The sequence below is a fragment of the Cydia pomonella genome, chromosome 8 (genome assembly GCF_033807575.1).
Source record: "Cydia pomonella isolate Wapato2018A chromosome 8, ilCydPomo1, whole genome shotgun sequence".
Taxonomy (NCBI): domain Eukaryota; kingdom Metazoa; phylum Arthropoda; class Insecta; order Lepidoptera; family Tortricidae; genus Cydia; species Cydia pomonella.
Window position 1 is genome coordinate 3,626,093 of NC_084710.1, and position 20,365 is coordinate 3,646,457.

The window sequence follows — 20,365 nt, forward strand, 5'->3', positions numbered from 1 at the left end:
CATTCCCCGGGTTTATATATGAAACGATTCTTAAGGAGTAAACTCCAAAAATATGAACAGTTAATTATTGACATTCGTTTTATAAGCTGTTTTATTACAAACTTTGAATTGCTTTCATCTCTCGGCTTCCCTTTGTCATCAAATATTTTAAGTTAAAGGCCCACTTCCCAGCTCATTGGCAAATTGAGAACCCAATGAGTAAGATGACATCGTCCCCACTTTGCAACAAATACCTTAAATCTCATAAATAAAACCTTAGTGCCCATTGAAATAAGAGGTTTTTAAGAATTGCGGAAAAAGTCGATGTAAAAGTTCTAAAAAGTTGGCAAAATACATTTAATCACGTCAAATGAAATCTTCCGTGAAAAGATGGAATTATTTTTGGACAACTGAAGAACTCTCATTTTGTTTCAGTTGACATAAAATGCCGATATTTCAGGACTTTTACGGAACTGATGCTGGAATTGGGGCTTAGTAGAACTTGATCATTAAGATTTTAATTAAAATAAAGCTCGTTTGTTGTAGTATCCGATGTATCCGTTTGAGGTAACTTTTCCTCAATGTAGGTTTGTTAGAGAGAAAGGCGGGCAGTTACCGTTTTGTAACGAAGCTACGTTGTGTAACATTTTGTTCTAATACCTTTCTAAAGTCATAACTGGAGGTTGAGAAGCTGAAGGATACATTTGGTGATTGATTGAACGTCTGATGTTACACGGATGGCATTAGACCTGCTTCAAACAACTATTGCATACCTATTTTGGGTTCACAAAGCTCTGATTATTTTGCCAATAATGGTCAGGTTATATAAGACGGCAATATGTGATATTGAAGTTAGATTAGACGATAGTAGAGATATATAGGTAAATCCATGCATCGCTCTCTAATTCACTTCGTAGACGCAAGGGTGTGCGACGATTCACGAAGCTCGTACAAGTCGCAAGATGCCAAGCTTTTCTCGCCAATATTGCCACGTAGATCTACTATGCGAGGTCGGAAGCTCAGCAGACATCGGACCTGAAGGCAGCCTGAGCCACTTGCTGGGCTCAAACGACCGAACCTCTGGACAATGAGGTCCGATGCATGCAATTTTGTGGGAATCGGCTATTGTGATTATTTCTTTGTTATGGGCTTTAGGTACCAAAAAGGGAGAGCCTACTCCTGTACACCTCAAATATAAAATACTTATTCTTTGTTTTAATAACGAGTTTTTTAAGTACTTCTCAATAAAGTCATGTCATTATACATTTTTTGCATTTTGACATTTAACAGATGTGCTTCGCGCGGGTTACGCCTAAACCTTCCTCAAGAATAACTCTATTGATAGGTGAAAACCACATGAAAATAATGAAAAAATTTAGAGTTTATCGCGAACATACATACACACAGACAGACGCGGCGGGGGACTTTGTTTTATAAGGTGTAGTGATAAAGTCGTAATACATACGTTATTAATGTATAACTTCAAAATATGTAGATAATATCGATAACTATAATAATTGTAAGGTATAATATCCATGATTGAGGAGGAATCGTTCAAATACACACGACTATGAAGTTAAGAAAAGGCTACCGCAAAATAATAATACAAGTGCGAAAAATAGGAAATTCTTAACGAGGGGCGATAAATTAAAACACGACCAAAGGAAGTGTTTTAAATCGACACGACTTGCGAATTACCTATTCGCACATGTATCGTACAACGTTTTACAGTACATATGACCCTTTAAATTTTCGACATAGTTACATAATGTGCCAATTTACGCACTAGTACGGAAAAGTAGCACCATATGTCCTGTAAAAGTAGTTTTTATATAAAAAATTTACACGTTTTAATCAAGGCCAAGAGGTGTAAAGAAAACTTGGAAACTACAAGTATATTGGCGAGGACAATCTAAGCAAAACCTTAAAAAGTAAAAGTTAGCTCTATAGAAAAAAAATCACGAAAACATGTCCAATATTCATCTATTTTTAATTGTATGTCGATTACCCTGCACACAATAGCATAATATAGCTAGTGTTATAGCCGGGATTTGACTAGCATAATTTTAAACAGAAGTGTACTTTCAAAGTTATTTACCTCAATAACTTTGAAAGTATACTTAAAACCGTTAAAACCTGCGCAATCGCCAAATCTTCTGTTGCAAGCATCACGCGGCTAACCATATCTTTTGTTCCTTTCTAATGGGGTTGGCAACTGTCAAAGGTTTGCATAGATGGCGCCATCATAGCTTGCCCCTGTCTCTAGTTTTGTTCTATGAGATTTGGCTTAAAGTACTGGAATCCAGGTCACAAAATTCCAAAAAAAAAACAAGAATTTGACACAATTCTAGGGATTGACAGGGCAAGCTATGATGGCGCCATCTGTTTAATACTTCGACCGGCCAGCCCCATTTATTGGATTTATAATCCCTTTTAAACGGGGAAAATGTAAAATCTATTTGCAGAGACCTGTGTAAAGTGGCGTATCTAGATGGTTCTTCTGTATGTGTAAGAGGTATGTAATTATTTCAAATGAAATATTCGCTTGTTTATGTTATATTCAATTTCAGAACAAAAGATAATTAAATACCTACCTAATATTCAATGCCACATAATCATAAAATGACTGCTTTTTACTGCATAATATTACAATGGCCGGCCTACTTAATTTTGTAGAAAAATTGTCTTCATTTGCCGCGATAGTTACTCATGAAAATACTGATTTTTAACGGATTATATCAATTCAACGTATATGAGATATAATCCGTTAAAATAGTTTAATTTTGTGGAAAGAACTAAGTATACCCATACTATTGAGAATAAGAATGAGGATGAGGATGACGGACAAGGACCCGGACCCGGACACGGACCCGGACACGGACCCGGACACGGACCCGGACACAGACACGGTCACGAACTCGAACACGAAGGAAACAAGCATGAACATGAAAAGTATTTCCTCACATGTGATGTGAAAAGCAGTATGTGTCTGTGGTAAAATTATATCCACCTTGGTAACACTTGAATTCCGTCACGAGTTTCTGTCACGACCTTCTTAACTTCGTTCCAATCGAGTGTTCCACGACACTCACGCATTTTTCTTTATTGCACCACCAAAGAAAACAAATTTAAAAATTCATTTACAATGAAGAATTAGGCAAGGTCAGCCAGGACAATTGCAAGTATGGGACAAATACAACTACTCCAAAAATACAAGAAGTGAGTAGAGATAGAGCCACTTATTCCATGAGTGAACTCTCTTCTAAGACTAGCAAAAGTGTGCCACGTTTACAAGTAGCTCTAGCTCTAAACCCACCGTATTTTTAGAGCAGTTCTTGCTGCCCCATAGCTGTAATTGCCCTGGCTGACCTCATTTAACTTACTCGTAAAAAAAAGTTTACAAAATAGTTTCAAATGCCATAATTTTATGACTATGCCATAATTTTATAATTTTATGACATAATTATACGAGAGCAAAAATATACATGTACGTATAGAAATACTTAAATCACATATTTTATTTGAAGAGTTCTCTCAATATCTCCAGGATCCCATCATCTGATAACAAAGGGGCCAACCGTGTAATTTCCCTTTTAAACAACACAGTAATTTCTCAAATCTGTCTTCAAGAAATCAGAGAACTAAATAAAAAAAAGATCCCTGAGAATTGAGAGATCCCATACGCACAGTAACTTTTTGTAAATATTTATTGTAAATATTGTGTTACGTTTCATGGTGTTCAAGATCGTGTCTCAACGGAAGACCAGCGCTAGCCCAGCCAGGCTAGCACCATGCTGAGTCGGAACCATTTCGTGGCTTATATGTTATGTTATGTTATGTTATATGTTGTTTTCTTTTTTATTTTGCCACGAATAAACGCTCTCTACTCTACTATGTAGAAGTTGTTTAGTAAGAACCAACATTTTTTGCATACCTACGTTGTAACGTACATGTATGTCTATTACACCAAGGGGTCAAAGAACGTTATGTGAGAGGATATGTAGCCCAATAGAGCGGACTTAGCATTATTGTGGCATTATGACATAATGTAGTTATTATCTCTAACGATCATGTGCAGTAATGTTGTAATACTATCGTTTAATTACGTCACTTGATGTCCGTTAGTTTGTTCATCTTTTGAGAGGATGCTTACACAAAACATATTTCTGTTCTTAATTTTGCTGACTGTCATACAAAAAACATCGAGATCTATTTAACTTAATGATGATGAAATTCCTATTTGATTTGATTTCATATTAAACGTTCAGTAAAGACCAACCAACTATATACACATTCACCTTGTGAAGTGTAACCAACGATCAAAAAACACTGTTTTACCTTGCAACTACGAAACTTGTCACTCATCGAGACTAACTGATGACCACTACCACTCTAATAAGATTGCAGCGACTAAGTAGGACAAACATCCGTTTTGGTTGCTATTTTGTGTAAAAAAAATGCACTCACCTGAGCAACAGCATCCATCGCCATCTTCTCAATATCCACGCTGTAGAAGTTCAGCTGCGGCACATGACGTCGACGCGGTCGGATGTCGTCATAATACGCGACGACGTCGTTCACCGACACAACGGGACAGTCGTCCGCCGTGCTGCATCCGCTCGACACCCCGTCCACCCCGCGGTCACTATCCCCCTCCCCCCCAAAACCCTCCTTCGAATCCCTCCTATCCCCATAACTCTTCTCCGAGCCCTCTTGATACCCTGACTCGTTCATGTCGTCCGGAGTCACGATTTCGGGGATCTTCAGAGAGTCGAACTCATAGCCGTCCTCGTCGGCCATGTCGGGTATGTCGGTCAAGTCGTTGTCGGTCATTATGTCGGTCATTTTCACTGTTTTGCCGTACACTGTCCACTACATACTGTTTTGCGACACTGTTTTGCACTATGGGCGCCCTGTGAACAAAAAAAGTGTCTGAGTTTGATATGTAAACGTGCCGTTTTCAAGCAAAACGTAACTTATTGTCAGTTATCAATAAGGTGTGTCTGGCATAAGTATACTATAAAAAGTTGGCTTAATCGACAAATGACAATATGGTACCTTTTTGATTGAAAACGTAACAAATATAGGTCACACATGTAGTCATAATTGTTGCCACAGTGTTCAACTTTGCTTTGCTTTGCTAATTCAGCTAAGAACGACAACAGCCGCGATTTTTTTCTACAAAACTGTACTGAAATATAAAATGGTATTTAATTGAGAATGTTTTGGTAAGTAGTATTATTTCCTGACAGGAACTAATGTAGTTATAATTTGACGCGCGTAATATTGGAGATACAATAGTGTGTTATTATTATGTTATGAGCTACGCCGTGTAGTGAATATGTGTCCTCTATTAGGGATCTAGGAGACAATCATCCTCCTTCTTAAGTCTGAAAAATTGCCGCCACGTTCAAACCACTGTGGTAAAGTTATTTCACCTGAAATATAAATGGCTACTTTATACGGGGGTAAGTAACAAATACTCCTAAATAATATATTATTGTAAATAGGTAATGCATCTTAAGCAGAGGTCACGTACACAAAAAATATTTGTTCCCGTGAATGTAGTTCAGTTAAATAATAATTCATATAATCCGGCTATATACATTTATAGTAAAAAAGTTTTACCGTTTCAACAAAAATAAATATAAACCCTTCACTAAATTCACTAATAAAACAAACAACGAACACCTAACCTAATCCCGAGGCGCCATTTAAAAAAATCTGGCTTAACGTAACGCGATGGCCTAGCTTAAAATTGAGATTAAAAAAGTTAGAGCAGACGGCAATGGACACCGAGAGGCCATGTTTTGTTCATTTGTGTTTCAATTCAATGGTCCACAGATTGAATATACATACCTATGTATAGGACTAAAAAGCTAGCAGACGCTTATAAAGTCCAGCAAACTAATTTATCTGTAAAAAAAAACAGAAAATTTGAAATCAATTTTGCGCATTATTGTACTGGCAAATTGGTTTACAGGACTATACCTACGAAACAATCCAGTTTTTTTTCTAATAACATACCTACATAGTGAAAGAAAATAGGATAGGAGTATATGCTCTTGGCGACACATTTTAATCGAATATTAAAAATTTACTTATCTATACTCGATGATCGGGCAATAAAATTAAGAAAAAAATACCTACTGTATATACATATGGAATATCTACTGTATGTTTTATATGAATATTATTACTTATGTAGGTACTAAAATATATCTATATTTGTAAGTACGTACTACCTACTTATGTTAAGTAATAGCATAAGATAAAAAAAACTTCCTTATTCACGAAATTGCACCGTGGCTATAAATATGTCGCTATAAAAACCCCTCTGTTCCCGTATCACATCGTTACCACAAAGGAAAAACGTCCCAGCCTCGCCACAGATAACACACCATTCACTAACATGAGACACCCCCGGCGCAACAGGCAATGGCGCCGCTCGAAATGGGTCAGGGTCATGCCAAGCAACAAGTGCCAGTTTTGATACCTACCAATGTATTATCGACCTTGGGATACGGGGGTTTGAGATTAAATTGCCTCAATTGTGTTGGGAAAATGCGAAATGGCCCGATAATGGAAAGTTCAGTTTGTTACGTGATATGTTATAGGCATAGTGCTGTTAAGACGATGAAACTATATTGTTACTATTGTCTGCGACCATTTTATAGTGTTTCTGTAATACTTTCTAATACAATACTCAACATGATGTTATAAAAGCCTTTATAACAAAACTAGTCGTTTTCGCAAGTAGGTATTGTATAGTAATAGTTTAGCCCAAGCCCAACTGTAAACGTAGGTACCTACTATTTAGCTGAAAATTTAACATTAAACATTTTTTATTATTTTTGCCGCCAAAAAATAATCAGTCAATATGAACGCTTTAAAATAAAATCACTCTATAGGAAATGACTTAGGTTTTAGTGAAAAAATGGTATACTTATGGTATATAAAATATATATTTTTTTATATAAGTTATTCGATTTTGTTGGTACCACTTATTTTATTTTATACAAATCAGTCAAAAAGTATGGGCCTCCAGTATATGTATCGAATTGACGAGACATTGCGCCACCTTTCTCAATATCCCACTAACATCAAAGGGCCGTAATGGCTCACATTTTACTCACTGGCTGTTTGCCAGCGAGTTCGTTGTCATTTGGACAACAATCGTCTAATTCTAGACCATGCCCGTAACGGCTGATTGACGAAGTAAGCGATTATCGACCTTACGTGCCTAATGTTAGATCACGGGGAGTCATGTGCGCCGCATACCTAAATTGCTTGGCAATATGCCACTTCACGGTGCATTGCAGGTGATACAGCTCTTAAGATCAAAGTTTGATATATTAACTGTGTGACGATTGTGTAGATAGACTCGAATTATGAAAAAATGTTAAGATTCGGTCGATATTGCGTAAAAAAACGAACCTAAGTTTTCTAAGCGTGTTTTTATTATATATTTTTAGTAGGTAAATATATATTTCCTAGTAATAAGAACACATTATAGAAAATGTTTTAGGCTAACTATAATACATATCATATCGCATGATTATCAGCTTTGTTCGCATATAACTCGTTAAATAGCTATCGGAAAAACCGGCAGTTGACATGTTATATGATCAATAAAAATATTTTTTATATGCATCTGTTACTATTTCCAGGAAAATAACAAGTATATATTAAAAACAAACCCAAGATCTCAATTAGTTCTCATCATAAGTACGTAATTTAGTTTTATGTGATTACCTCTACGTAATTCAAATAAGATGTAGATGTATCTAACAAGTTCATTATTTTAAACCAGAACAATTATCACAAATTATTTTAACTACTTGATAATTGTAATTTAAATCGATGTATTATTATTAAAATACAAAGTAAAATTAGTAATCACACTAACTACTTTAATTATTAATAAAAAAAATCTAATCGGATAGTAGTAACCGCGACAACCCTGGCATTGGCGTGTCTAAAACGCGATGTTCAAGGTCGCCCGGAGTCACTTGTTGCATCCATTCATTCACTCCGTTCAATTCATTCATTTCGAGTTCATTTATTTATCTGTATCGAATGCAGGGGTGTTTTTAGGGCTGTAACTTCGGTACCTACTTACTTTTAGGGCTGGCAATTAGAGGAACTATCCGGAGTGCATGACCGTGACGTGTAGTTGTTTTTTTTTATCTTAGGATTTTTTTGAGAAATAAAGCAGTTTATTTAATTTATTTCAATATTGGGTTTATTAAAACACCGAGGACACCTAGGTATTTCATAACATTGGCAAATTCACTGACAAAGAGGCTACAACTACGGAAGTTACAGTTATTTATGATAAGTAAATACTTTTGCTATGAAATTTTAGATATCGGATGGCAATGGAAATGGAAGATACTTCTCACATTAGATAAAAGCCGCCTTTTTAGACTGTGTACTTAGGTACGCGGCCATTTTGCCGATTTTGTGTAAGCTAGTTTCGGCATACCTACATTCAATAAATAAGTAGGTACGCGCCCAAGCGTACCGTATTATTTAGGACCATGAAAATAGCGTTCATCTAAGTCTGCATCTGCATAAACGCCAACTTGACAGTGACGTTTATGGCAGTGTTGCCATTGCCAGATAAAATGCACAACAGCATTTATTTATCTTAGACGGACTGTATAATCAATCATGTGCCTAATCATGTCTAACAAAGCATCTAAAGTTCTAAACCTAAGAGTATATCCACATTATGATAGGATCTATCCGCAATTAGTCCAAATGGCTGAATAGAGGGTTCGACCGCTGATTGGCTGATTGTCGAAACAACAACTAATCGGTTCGAACGTAGGTCAGAGGTCGCGTAGGTTGAAAGGTTAGGCAGGAATCGTTTAGTGTGGTGTATGGATTAATAGGCGCCTAATATCACGTAAATATTCCGATAATATTATGTGGTACAAACTACAAACAGTATAATTTTTTCACGATTTACATTTCCCATGCCCATGAGAAAACTTGTTCAGTTCAGTATGATCATCTTAATACATTATTGACATTCAGGATCACGACTCCAAAATCACCGTGTATGTTTCCATAGTTTACATCAAGGTTAGGAACCGGTTTTAAAAATAGCGGTAGATACCGATTTATTTCTGTTTTACTCCGAACTTTCATAAGAACGCGAACGTTTTAAGAACTAAGTATATTGTAGCATTTGTAGCCTAAATTAACCGGTTTATTCGACATGCGACGAGACGGCCGACCGGCCTGGTAGTGTGCCACGTAAACAAAGACACCCACATAAAAAGAAACCGATTAATCTGACAAGAACTTTATGGAAATGTTCTCCTAAAAACCGGTTTAAAAATAACGGTTTTACGAACGAAACCGAAATTAAAAGGTTTTATACCAAGTACATAGTAACGGTTTGGAAATATAACCGGTTTCCGAGCCTTGGTTTATATGACTAGTTCTATCATATCATTTATATCAAAAACGCTACTAGTTTCAACCCGTTTTCATGATGGAGCTAGAGAGCCATTTCAATCATCTACCTGTAACTTACGAAGAAAAACAGATCAAATATTTAATAATGTAGTTCCAAGAAATTGCTAAGAGTCCCTTTTAAAACGCAGCTCTGTAGGTAATTGGTTTGAGAACTTCCTTCGTCCCTTGGCGAACGAGCGCTTATTTCCTAAAGTCCTGAGCGATGTGAGCTCTCAGCTAAGATAATCCCTTTTGGTATTGTTTTCAGAAACTGCTCAGTGGCTGTTCATTATGCAGATGTTAGACGAGTTAAAAGGTATCGATGATTGACGAGAAGCCGCTTGGGATCGGAATGTTACTTAAGGGATATTTTCATTGAAATATGTGCCTATTTTTGTCAGTTAGCGACATTTACAAAACTGAGGAATCTGAAGATTACCTCTCATTTGTGTACCTATTTTAAAGATTCTACAGAATTTTGTAGTCAATTTATATGGGTTTATATCCGATAAATATTTGAAAAAAATTGTTGGGTGCTTTTTACTGTAGCATTTACAGATTTTTACCATTACTACTGGATTAACCATTGATCAGTAAAAGGTACTAAATTTATTCGGTGTAGAATGCATTTTTAAACAGCATAGGTTTCAGTGCTGAGGTTAAAAGATACTATAAATGTACGTGGTATTGGCATGAATGAATGAATGAATAAAATACGAAATATTCATTCCTTTTGTCACTCTAAAATTCATGGGCAATAACGTAGGCGCTTTCACGACTCCGTAGCTTCCGGTCGATACGACGTTCCATCGGAATCTAATCGCGTTATCGCCGCCATCACAGCGGTTATCGTGTTTACAAAATGGCGCTGATTATGGCGACGAATGGTTAATATCGAGCACGTGTGGGGGATGAAATAAATAGTACATTACATACGGCCGGTAAAATAAGAAATATTCCGCATCACACGTAATTGTGATCTGAAGCTTTCTATTTCTGAACCCTTAGTGTAAATTTATTCGATAGCGTGACGTGACGTACGCGTTTGCGTTAAGTCTCATTTCGCATGGGATTTAGAAACAGCACGCCAAGGGGGACGTTTTGGAAGCTCAAAATCCCATACAAAATAAGACTTGACGCAAACGCGTACGTCTGTATACTATTTTTCTGTTCGATGAAGCCAGAACGCGGCAACTTCGTTTAAGACTGATTTGACCATCCAGTGGCGTCCTCATTAGAGAAATTGTATTCTAATAAACCAATTAATTTCTGTATAAATCAGTATATTAATATTGTATCACAAGTCCAGAGGAGTTACATGCGCGTTGCCAACCCTAAACAACAAGACAACTTTAATTCTTGCGTATGTACACATACTCTACTTACAGACTATTAGAGCAGGAGCGAAGCTCTTTCTTTCTGTGTACAGCAAAAGTAAGAATCCAAATACGAGTTTCCGCTCCAACCCAATAAGGTTATATGCCGGTTTTCCCCGCATTCGCCTTAATTACAGAAAAAAAATGAAACAAAAATCAACGTTGTCTTGTTATTATTATATGGTTTATTATGGCTCTGAACATGTGGTAGTAATTAGTGAATTTTTGTTGTCATCCTGACAACAAGTGACTGCGGCCGGCAAAACGTCTCACTTTGTCCCTTGTCATGAGGACGCCTTGTCAGGTTATTCGTATAACAAGCAAATCTCGTCCTTATGGTTAGCGACATAGTGGGACATTTTGCCGGCCGCGGTCACATATAGTGTGGCAAAATTTTAGTAAAATTTTGAGAATAATAAACGTATACTGTGTAGGGTTTGCAATCCGGATCCGAAATGTATGAAATCATCTGGATCTGGATCCGGATCCGCGGATTCCCATACATTTCAGATCCGTCTTGCAAACTCTAGTGCTGGCACAGAAAAAATACCGAAGTTCGATAGCGATTCAGGGACAAATTATGCTATCCCTTTCTAATGTATGGCACTATCCCTCTCGGCCATTTAGGGTTGTCAAAATTCCAGTCATTATTTTTATTTGTGGTCGTGTACGTACAGGGACGACGTCAAGTTGTGCCAACCCTCAAAATTAAGTTAGAGCAATGCTGAGCCGAACGGAACCAGGAAAAGCCGAAAGGAGAAGTGTCGCCCCACTGGTACTGGTCAAGAAAATTGTTTACGTTTTTGGTCATTTTTATTGACGCTTATAGGTGAAATGCCAAACAAAATTACGCATGGAATACCACCGTCTTTAATTCATCGGAACACCAAGCCAGTTTTGGTCTATGACTACGTAGATACACATTCTGATACATTCTAATTACAAACCAGACTAATTACCACAATTTAATTTTTGCAATATTATATCTATCATTCCATATATATCCAGGGGTAACCCTGGATATTGATATTATGGAAAATATTTTTACAGAATTTTATGTATTTTAGTCATAGCTATGCCCGAATGTTTGATGTTTTTCTTTTTTTAATTATTAAGTATAAAATAAAAATTAGGAGCGAAAAACAGGTTCCATACACAATTTTAAATGCTCCTAAATCTTATGATAATGAAAAAAATTAAAAAATCAAAAACGGTCGGGCATAGCTATCATAAAAATACTACGTTTGAATAGAAAGGCGGTTTCGGGGTGGTCGTTCCCTTTCGTCTAAAGGCAAAGAAAGGGTAAGGCAAGCTCTTTCCATACAAACTTTGTGCGCGTTTTTCTTCGTTTGTTTCGCGCTACAGTTATTATTTTTGCTAAATATGCTTATTTTTTTGTTAGGTTTTGAAGTATTTTTTTTTGTATTTTGTATTTTTTTAAGAAAAATTTCTACTTCAAGTTCTGCGTATATCCAATATAAACAAGGAAAAAATTAAATTAAATGCTATAGTGCCGAAATGAACAAATAAAACTTGCACAAGGTTTGTATGGAGAATGCCTTGCCCTACCGTGCGCCTTATGGCACTGGGGATTAGGTAAGGTAAAACGTTAAACGTCAAATGAACTTAGATACCGCAGTTACAAATACCTCCCTAGTTCACACGTGCTTGCTTAGCCTGTTCCAAGAACCATTCACCGCAAAATGAAGCTATTATTATCCGAAGTGTAGTCAGCAGAAACATAATTGCTTAGGCGAGCTGACTTGCCGACCTAAACCTATTTGTTTTCCTAATAATTGAATGAGTTACTTCATCAGTGATTCAGATTCGTAATATTTTTATAACTAGAATATAAATGATAATTCCTTTTTGAACAAGATATGTGTAGGGTACGGTCAACCAATTTGATTCCTAGGCCGCTATAGAACCATGTCATAATGACTTCTACGACAGTGCTTATTGAGTGATGCATGTCATGTATAGAGTAGTTAAAGCGACAAGGTTCTATAGTGGCCTAGGATTCAAATTGGTTGACTGTACATTTTAGTTGATTGCCTCTCTAACTAAAACTAGAAATTAAAATGCTAAATAGTAAATATATTGATTTCTAACTAGTTTCTGGACGAATCAGGGCGCTTACAAAATCCTTCATTACTCATCAGTAGCCTTACCACGAGCTTGTCACTGACATAACTCCTCGCATTAATATGCCAGTACGAGCGAAATGCAAAGAAAGTACGCACACGCTAGCGAATATTGACATATTGACAATTGAATACTGACACTGACGTGTCAGGTCAGTGACAAGCTCGTGGTAGCCTTCCTGAACGCTAGGAAATCAATTGTTATTGCAGTCAGTATGTCATTGTAATTATACTAAAATTGTAATTATAATAATGTTTTGTTACTTATATATAATGATAAGGACATAGATAAGTACTCAATAGTTTTTAGATTTATGACGTGTAAAATGTACTAAGTCTATATTTACCAATAAAGTCTGTATTCTGTATTCTATACTAATAATCGGCTTCCTAGTATTCTCATAAGGTAGCGAAAGAGTATTATTTCATAAGCCAATGTTTCTTTTCGTAATTTAAAGCACAAACTCTTCTATAGGTCACACTTTCCGAACAATTTTTTTTTATTTTTGAGTTTTTGACGACCGGTCTGGCCTAGTGGATACTGGGTAGTGACCCTGCCTACGAAGCCGATGGTTCCGGGTTCAAATCCTGGTAAGGGCATTTATTCGTGTGATCAGCATGGATATTTGTTCCAGAGTCATGGGTGTTTTCAAAGTATTTAAGTATTTATAAATATTTATATATTATATATATCGTTGTCTAAGTACCTTCAACACAAGCCTTATTGAGCTTACTGTGGGACTTAGTCAATTTGTGTAATAATTACCTATAATATTTATTTATTTATATATTTATTCTCGTGAAATTTGGGGAGCAGGTTCGATAATCAAACTTCTATGAAATTATGACGTTTAAAATAACACTTGCACAGTCTGTGCTATCAAAATTGCAGCCTAAGTTATCTTAGTCTGACTCAGGCATATTTTACGGTACACTAAACCAAAATAGTTATTTACGATACAAGTGCAGAAAATAGGAAATTCGCAGCGAGTGGTGATAAGTAAAAACACGACCGAAGGGAGTGATTTAAGCCGACACGAGTTGCGAATTACCTATTCGCACGTGTATCGTACAACCTTTTGCAGTATATATGGCTCTTTAAAGTTTCGACATATGCACGGAGTGTTCATTCCCGCACGCGTGCGGGAAAGTAGTACTGTAAAAATATTTAAAATACATACATCTACAGAAATTGAGTTTGATATTTTTATATACAATAGATGCAACAGTTACATACAGCAAATGTTAAGTACTGTTTTATCGCAGATAATAAGCCACATTAGCTTCACGAGATAATACGCGAACGTCGCATTTTTACCTAACCATCCTTACCGACTGGTCATTAATACACGGTATTATTGTTGTTGTTTGTGATGCGTCATGACACGTTTCAGTTTGAATAGTATGACGCGACCATTGCACAGATGCATCTACAGATTTTTTAGCGTTTAGCCTGTGAGGCTATTTTGCTTTATTAACCAAAAGTACATAAAATGCATAAAATGCCTGCGAGGTGAATATGTCGGTACTGAACATCTTTTAAAACAAAATGTTTTTGGCAAAAATTTCATTTTAATACAAGCTTTTATCGCTGACTGTACATTTCTTTCCACATGCTTGTGCATTAATACTCATCGAGATAGTTCTAAAAACCCCAAACACAATTAGGTTGCGTTGTTTTATCACAGAGTTCATATGGCCACCTCCTGTCTCCATCATCAGATGAAGGGTTCCGTAGTTACCATTCTGTCAGAATAGGCTAAACGGGGGCTATTAGTATCATGTTCATTACAAGATAAGGCAGTACCTTATTTATAGCGTACGTCGTTTTACTAAGCAGAGAAGATTTTTTTGAAATAACTCAAAAACGACTGGACCGATCATGTTCGCTATAGTTTTGTTTCACGATTTTTTTCATATTTTCTGTACCTATTGTTCAAAACTTAGAGCTTATTTAAAAATTTCTTTTGTTATGCTACAGTTTTGTATGTTATAATTTATCACGAATAAATGCGATGATTTTTTGAAGAAATTTCTGATTTCTGATTTTGCAGTTTGGAAAATTTAAAACGGTTTTTGAAATAACACGCGTTCGGTCAAATGAAAATTCGGTAAATGAAACATCCAGCGAACATATTTCGAAGTTGATATATGTTACCTTACCACCATAACATAACAGTACCTGGGCGACCGAGCTTTGCTCGGTTATAACTATGTATTGTAATATGGTGGTATATAGGTGATAATCTACATAAAATTATATATAAACTTGAACATATAAAAAAAAACAAAAGTTAGTCACCGGGTGAGATTTGAACCCTGATCACTCGTTTCTAGCCATCCGCGTCTTAACCCGCTGGACCAGACGGACAGTGGCCGGCGACACGAAATTAGCGACCATATTCTGCGTCGAAAGAAAAATGCATGAAAACTCGAAAACACGCGTTTTCCCAAACATAAGACTAATCTAGATAGATTGTATACCCCCAAAAACCCCCATATACCAAATTTCAGCGAAATCGTTAGAGCCGTTCCCGAGATCACAGAAATATATATATACAAGAATTGCTCATTTAAAGGTATAAGATAGAGCCGAAGAATCTGACAAGCACGATTTTAAAGAGAAGTACATTCGATATAGAAGATAAAACCCGCGCGACGGCCATATATCGCAATCGAAAGTTTCGCGCGGCGCGCTATATCATTTTTCTCATTCTAATTTCTTGGTTTTACACCCCATGTTAATTCCAGTCTATGTTTAAGTTAAATTTGTTGCGCAAGTTGAGAAAACAAATTCGATATGCTGCCATAACTTCTTAATTAGTGAAGTGCAAGTTTCTGTTACAAAGTAAGTCTTGTAAACAAGATTGTGCAACATCGCATCATTTAGGATGTTAGGTTTTATAGTCCTAGAATGTTAGATTTTATAACGCGACACACCCAGTTTCAAATACCAACTTCAAATCAACAGAACAGACACTTAAAACTTCTATGAACAGACTAATAACGTTATTCATAAACGCGTTACTGGCCTGAATTAGCTATGAATCGTTTGTCTTTATCTGTCATTTTGACTTCTGTATTTGTCAGAAAGGGATAAAACATAATTTAACTAAATCAGGCCCGTAAAGTTTTATGAATAAAGGGGTAAGCCGTTAACTAATATGTACTTACAAGACATGTGTTTTTATAAATAATTATGAATTATAAACTCAAAATGTCGTATACGAAATAATAAGTGGCAAAAGCCTCCAGTGACTAGGGCTGGAATCGAACCAGCATCCTCGCCATTCGTACTCGGGCCACGGCGGAAACTCTCATACTTGAGAAAATTCGACACTTCAAGGCTGGGCACTCGAGACATTGGTCACTTTTTCTTTCGTTGGTTATAAGGCCTTATCCACATTTCATCTTTTTGTATTTAGTGACCACATTTCTACACCAGGGATACTCTTTATGAAATATAAAATCATAAAGATTAATTACAATAAAGACTGTTAAGAAAACACATTTTTGTAAACATTTGGTATCAGCTATTTTAGTATATTAAGGTTTGCGTCATTAGTCTTGCTGATGCCTCAAATACTTACAGTGCGTATTTTTGATATAACCTCAAACTTAAACTAGATGTAGGTTTTAGTGCTATAAAACAATTCTGAAAGATTGTTTTTAGTTTAGTCTTCACTACCAGAACATAATTAAATTTTGAATTTATTTCGAGCGGCAATGTATTTCGTACATCATGATCACTTGGGACAGTTATGACGTCGCGTCATTAATGAGACGTTTTGAGTTAAAACAAAGTAGTGATACATTGCTTGCTGAATTATTATGAAAAAATAAAAATCGTCCATTTTTTAAAACCTATGAAAGTGTAAACTTACTGTCCTTTGATTATGTGGTCGTATCAAAAATACACGCTATATATTTATAAAATTAATAAGTAAAACTCAAATAAAACAAAACCTGTCGGAAAAAATGCGTTGTTTTTAACGTTACAGTATACGAGTATGTGTATAATAAGAAACTTATAGTGTCATAGTTACAAGACAACGATTTCAAACGTGCTCCGGCCCACCTATAAACAAACCTTTTTATCAACCTCACCTACATACCAAATCAATTTAAAACTAAACCAAACATATTAAAACACCAATAAATCAAACGTAGACAAAGTTAGACAAGGAAAGCTACTCCTATAAAAGGCAACCGAGTGTAGAGCGAAACAAAATATATCAACACCGGAAAATCGTATTTAGACCTTAACAATGATATTTTAAAGTACAAATTAGACTGACACGGCAAATTCGAGCATACGATAGTGGCGTGAACACTAGTCAGCCTTGGAACACTCACTTTTGTATATAACCATTTATTTATTGTGAATGCCGATTTGTAGAACAAGCCAACACCTGCGTTCCACATCGCTGTTTAATTGTTATATATAAAGGCGTGTTTAGCTTGTCGCAGCTGCAGTAACTGTATGTGGAACACGCCTGATTGACATTTTAAATTCTTGTTAATTATAATGCTAGTCAACTCTTTTGTTTTACGATATTAGGATGGTTTTTAATACTTTGATTTATGGTTTGAGTAAAAAATCTGAGCGTGTATTAATTTAAATAATGTGCTGGACCGATAAAGGTTTAATATGCTTTACTTTGTAAAGTTTGTACAGCCGTTTATAGTTGATTGTCGTCAATCGATAAATTCATACGGTTTGGTTACTCTTCTTACAGTAATTTGTGAACAACATTTGTTTACTGTTCCCTATTTATTATTTTATCATTATTCTTTTCGTGTCGAAACATGGGAGGTAATTTTTAAGTTTATTTAATAAGCAGCACTTTACTTATTAATATCGTAATTATACGTGCACATCGCGTCCTTGATCAGTAAATGTACTAGTCGTTGCTCTGAGAAGATTCTCGAAAATTGGATCGAAACATGTGGAGCGACACATTAGTGGAATTTAAATAGGTATGTTCGAGTCTCAAGGGAGTTTTATTATTTTAGAAGCGCTTTACTTTATAATAATTTTCAAGAATCGTGCCAGTTTACACGAGTATTACGTCTTTTCAATAAATCGTGTGCGACAAAATTGACAGGTGTTAATATTTATTTAAACAGCAGCTAGCAACAAATGCATCTAATGAAAAACGAGTAAGACCTTTACCTGTTAGCAACACCTCTTAATCCTTACATTTAATTACAACAAAACGCTTTTCAAATCCAATTAAAAACTTGTCAAATGCTGAAACTTTCCGAAATCTCAAATACAGACTTAACGACAATGCAAAAACTTTGGAATTTTCTGGCTGTCAATGTTAATCCACAGCGAAAATTGGTTTTCTTTTGAACTCACGTTTTACAAACAAACTCATGTAACTTATAAATAAAATACTTAACCCTATCAGGGAAGCACAGGATTGGACTATTTTAATAAATTCATTGAATAATTTAAAGACTTACGATATTTTACCCACTTTATTCGTTAAAATACGACAAACACGCGATGAACTCTTCGTTCGAACCAGTTTGAACATTAGCTACTAATTCAATTCTAGAAATAGTTATAACTATTTCTAGAATTGAATTAATATACTTTTTACCACACCAACTGGTAAAGGCCCTCTTGATTGTTCAAAAACGAATGAGAAAGTTGCATTTTATCCACATGTGGGGCAAAGTAATCAGATGCAAATTTTGAGTTGTTTCCTTATGTTAGCTAGTAGAATTGACTTTTAAATGATGATTTTGAATGATTATTTTTTTATTACGTTCATTTGGATTTGATTTCATTTGAATTTTTTTATATTTCATAGTTAGTAGTTTCCTCGTGTTGATGTGGTGAAAAATTTTGTGTTTCAGTCGGAGGCAAAGTTCAATTTCAATCGCTCAAACGCTCGTGGTTCAGTTTGTTGAATCTTTCGCTTGCTCGTGCTAATATTAGCACGAGCGGTTATACAACAACTTTGCCCCCTTGTAAAACAAATAACTATTACCTACTTACTAACACAAACCGACATATAATTGGACGTTGTTTTAAAGGAACTTAAGAAAAATCATTCCTTAGAAATAATAAATAAATATTTGGGGGAAATCTTACACAGATCGACCTCGCCCGAAACTATAACTCTGTATCTTTCACGTAATGTTTTCGTTTACCCTCAACTAGCTCAAGGAGCCATTTGAGGGTAGATTTTGTTTACTTTTATTTAAATACCTAAAGATACAATAAACAAAGTTTGTACTATGGGTACTAGGTGACGATAAACATACGTATATAGATAAATACATACTTATATACATAGAAAACACCCATGACTCAGGAACAAATATCTGTGTTCATCACACAAATAAATGCCCTTACCGGGATTCGAAACCGGGACCATCGGCTTCAATAAATAAATCAAACTACAAATAAAATAGTTGTCGATTTGTATGAAAAACCTAAATAAACTCGTTTAAAATAAGTCGCTTAATATTTTCTTATCCTGCATATCAGTATAATATGCATAAATATTAATGTCATATAACAGTAAATTAATTTTTAAAGATTTATGTCTGTCGAACGAAACGTAATCGATTAAAAGTATTAAAATGATTTATAGCCTGCCTTTAAATGTAGGTATTTAAATAAAGATAACAAACGAATTACATAATACCGCAAATATTATTACCTACTATTTCTATTTCTATTTTATTTTGAAACATAATAATATACAGCTATATTTTGCTAGACTTTTTGCTAGACTTTGCTTTGCTTTTTGCTAGACTTTGCTTTGCTTTTTGCTAGACTTTGTATTGCCCTTTTTCCAATACGCATGCCAATGCTACATCAGAAAAATCATTACAGTAAAAGTTCTAATGAAACTACTTACTTAAACTTGATTTCGTAATAATAATTATTTATAAGTTTGCATCATAAATGCACCATATACAGTGTATAAATCCAATACGGGCAATAAATCAAACCAGACATAGAATTTATCAATGTAATCATGAATTAAGATTTTTTTAAATTACACTTAATTATGACCGCGTAGTTAATTTTTGAAAATTTACCGAGCAGCAATGTACTGCAAACATTACGAGACATAACATGATATGACATTACAAGATACGAGCTTTTTATAGTAAAGTCTACAAGCGTTGACAGTTACTATAAAAAGGTCGTATCTCGTAAGTATTGTTTTACATTGCGGGTTGAATTATTTTATATGGTCAATATTTTAATTGTATTTCTAAGCAAAAGTTATCTCAATATACTTTTTAGGCCCTACGCTAACCACCGTTTAAAGGTAATTTATTACACAGTGTATAAATAGGTAAGAATAGTTCTTATTTAATCAATTTGACTATAGGCAACTAGTGTTTCAACCTTTCGCACCT

The 20,365-nt window shown here is 35.3% G+C and overlaps 1 protein-coding gene across 1 annotated transcript in view; it reads right to left on the reverse strand.

Annotated features, from left to right (window-relative positions):
- LOC133520241 (terminal nucleotidyltransferase 5C) overlaps window positions 1-20,365 on the reverse strand; it is a 380,723-nt gene that overhangs the window by 327,328 nt on the left and 33,030 nt on the right. The window contains exon 2 of the mRNA XM_061854618.1: window positions 4,447-4,892. Coding sequence (XP_061710602.1) covers window positions 4,447-4,824 — 378 coding nt within the window. The 5' untranslated portion in view covers window positions 4,825-4,892. The remainder of the gene's footprint in view (window positions 1-4,446; window positions 4,893-20,365) is intronic.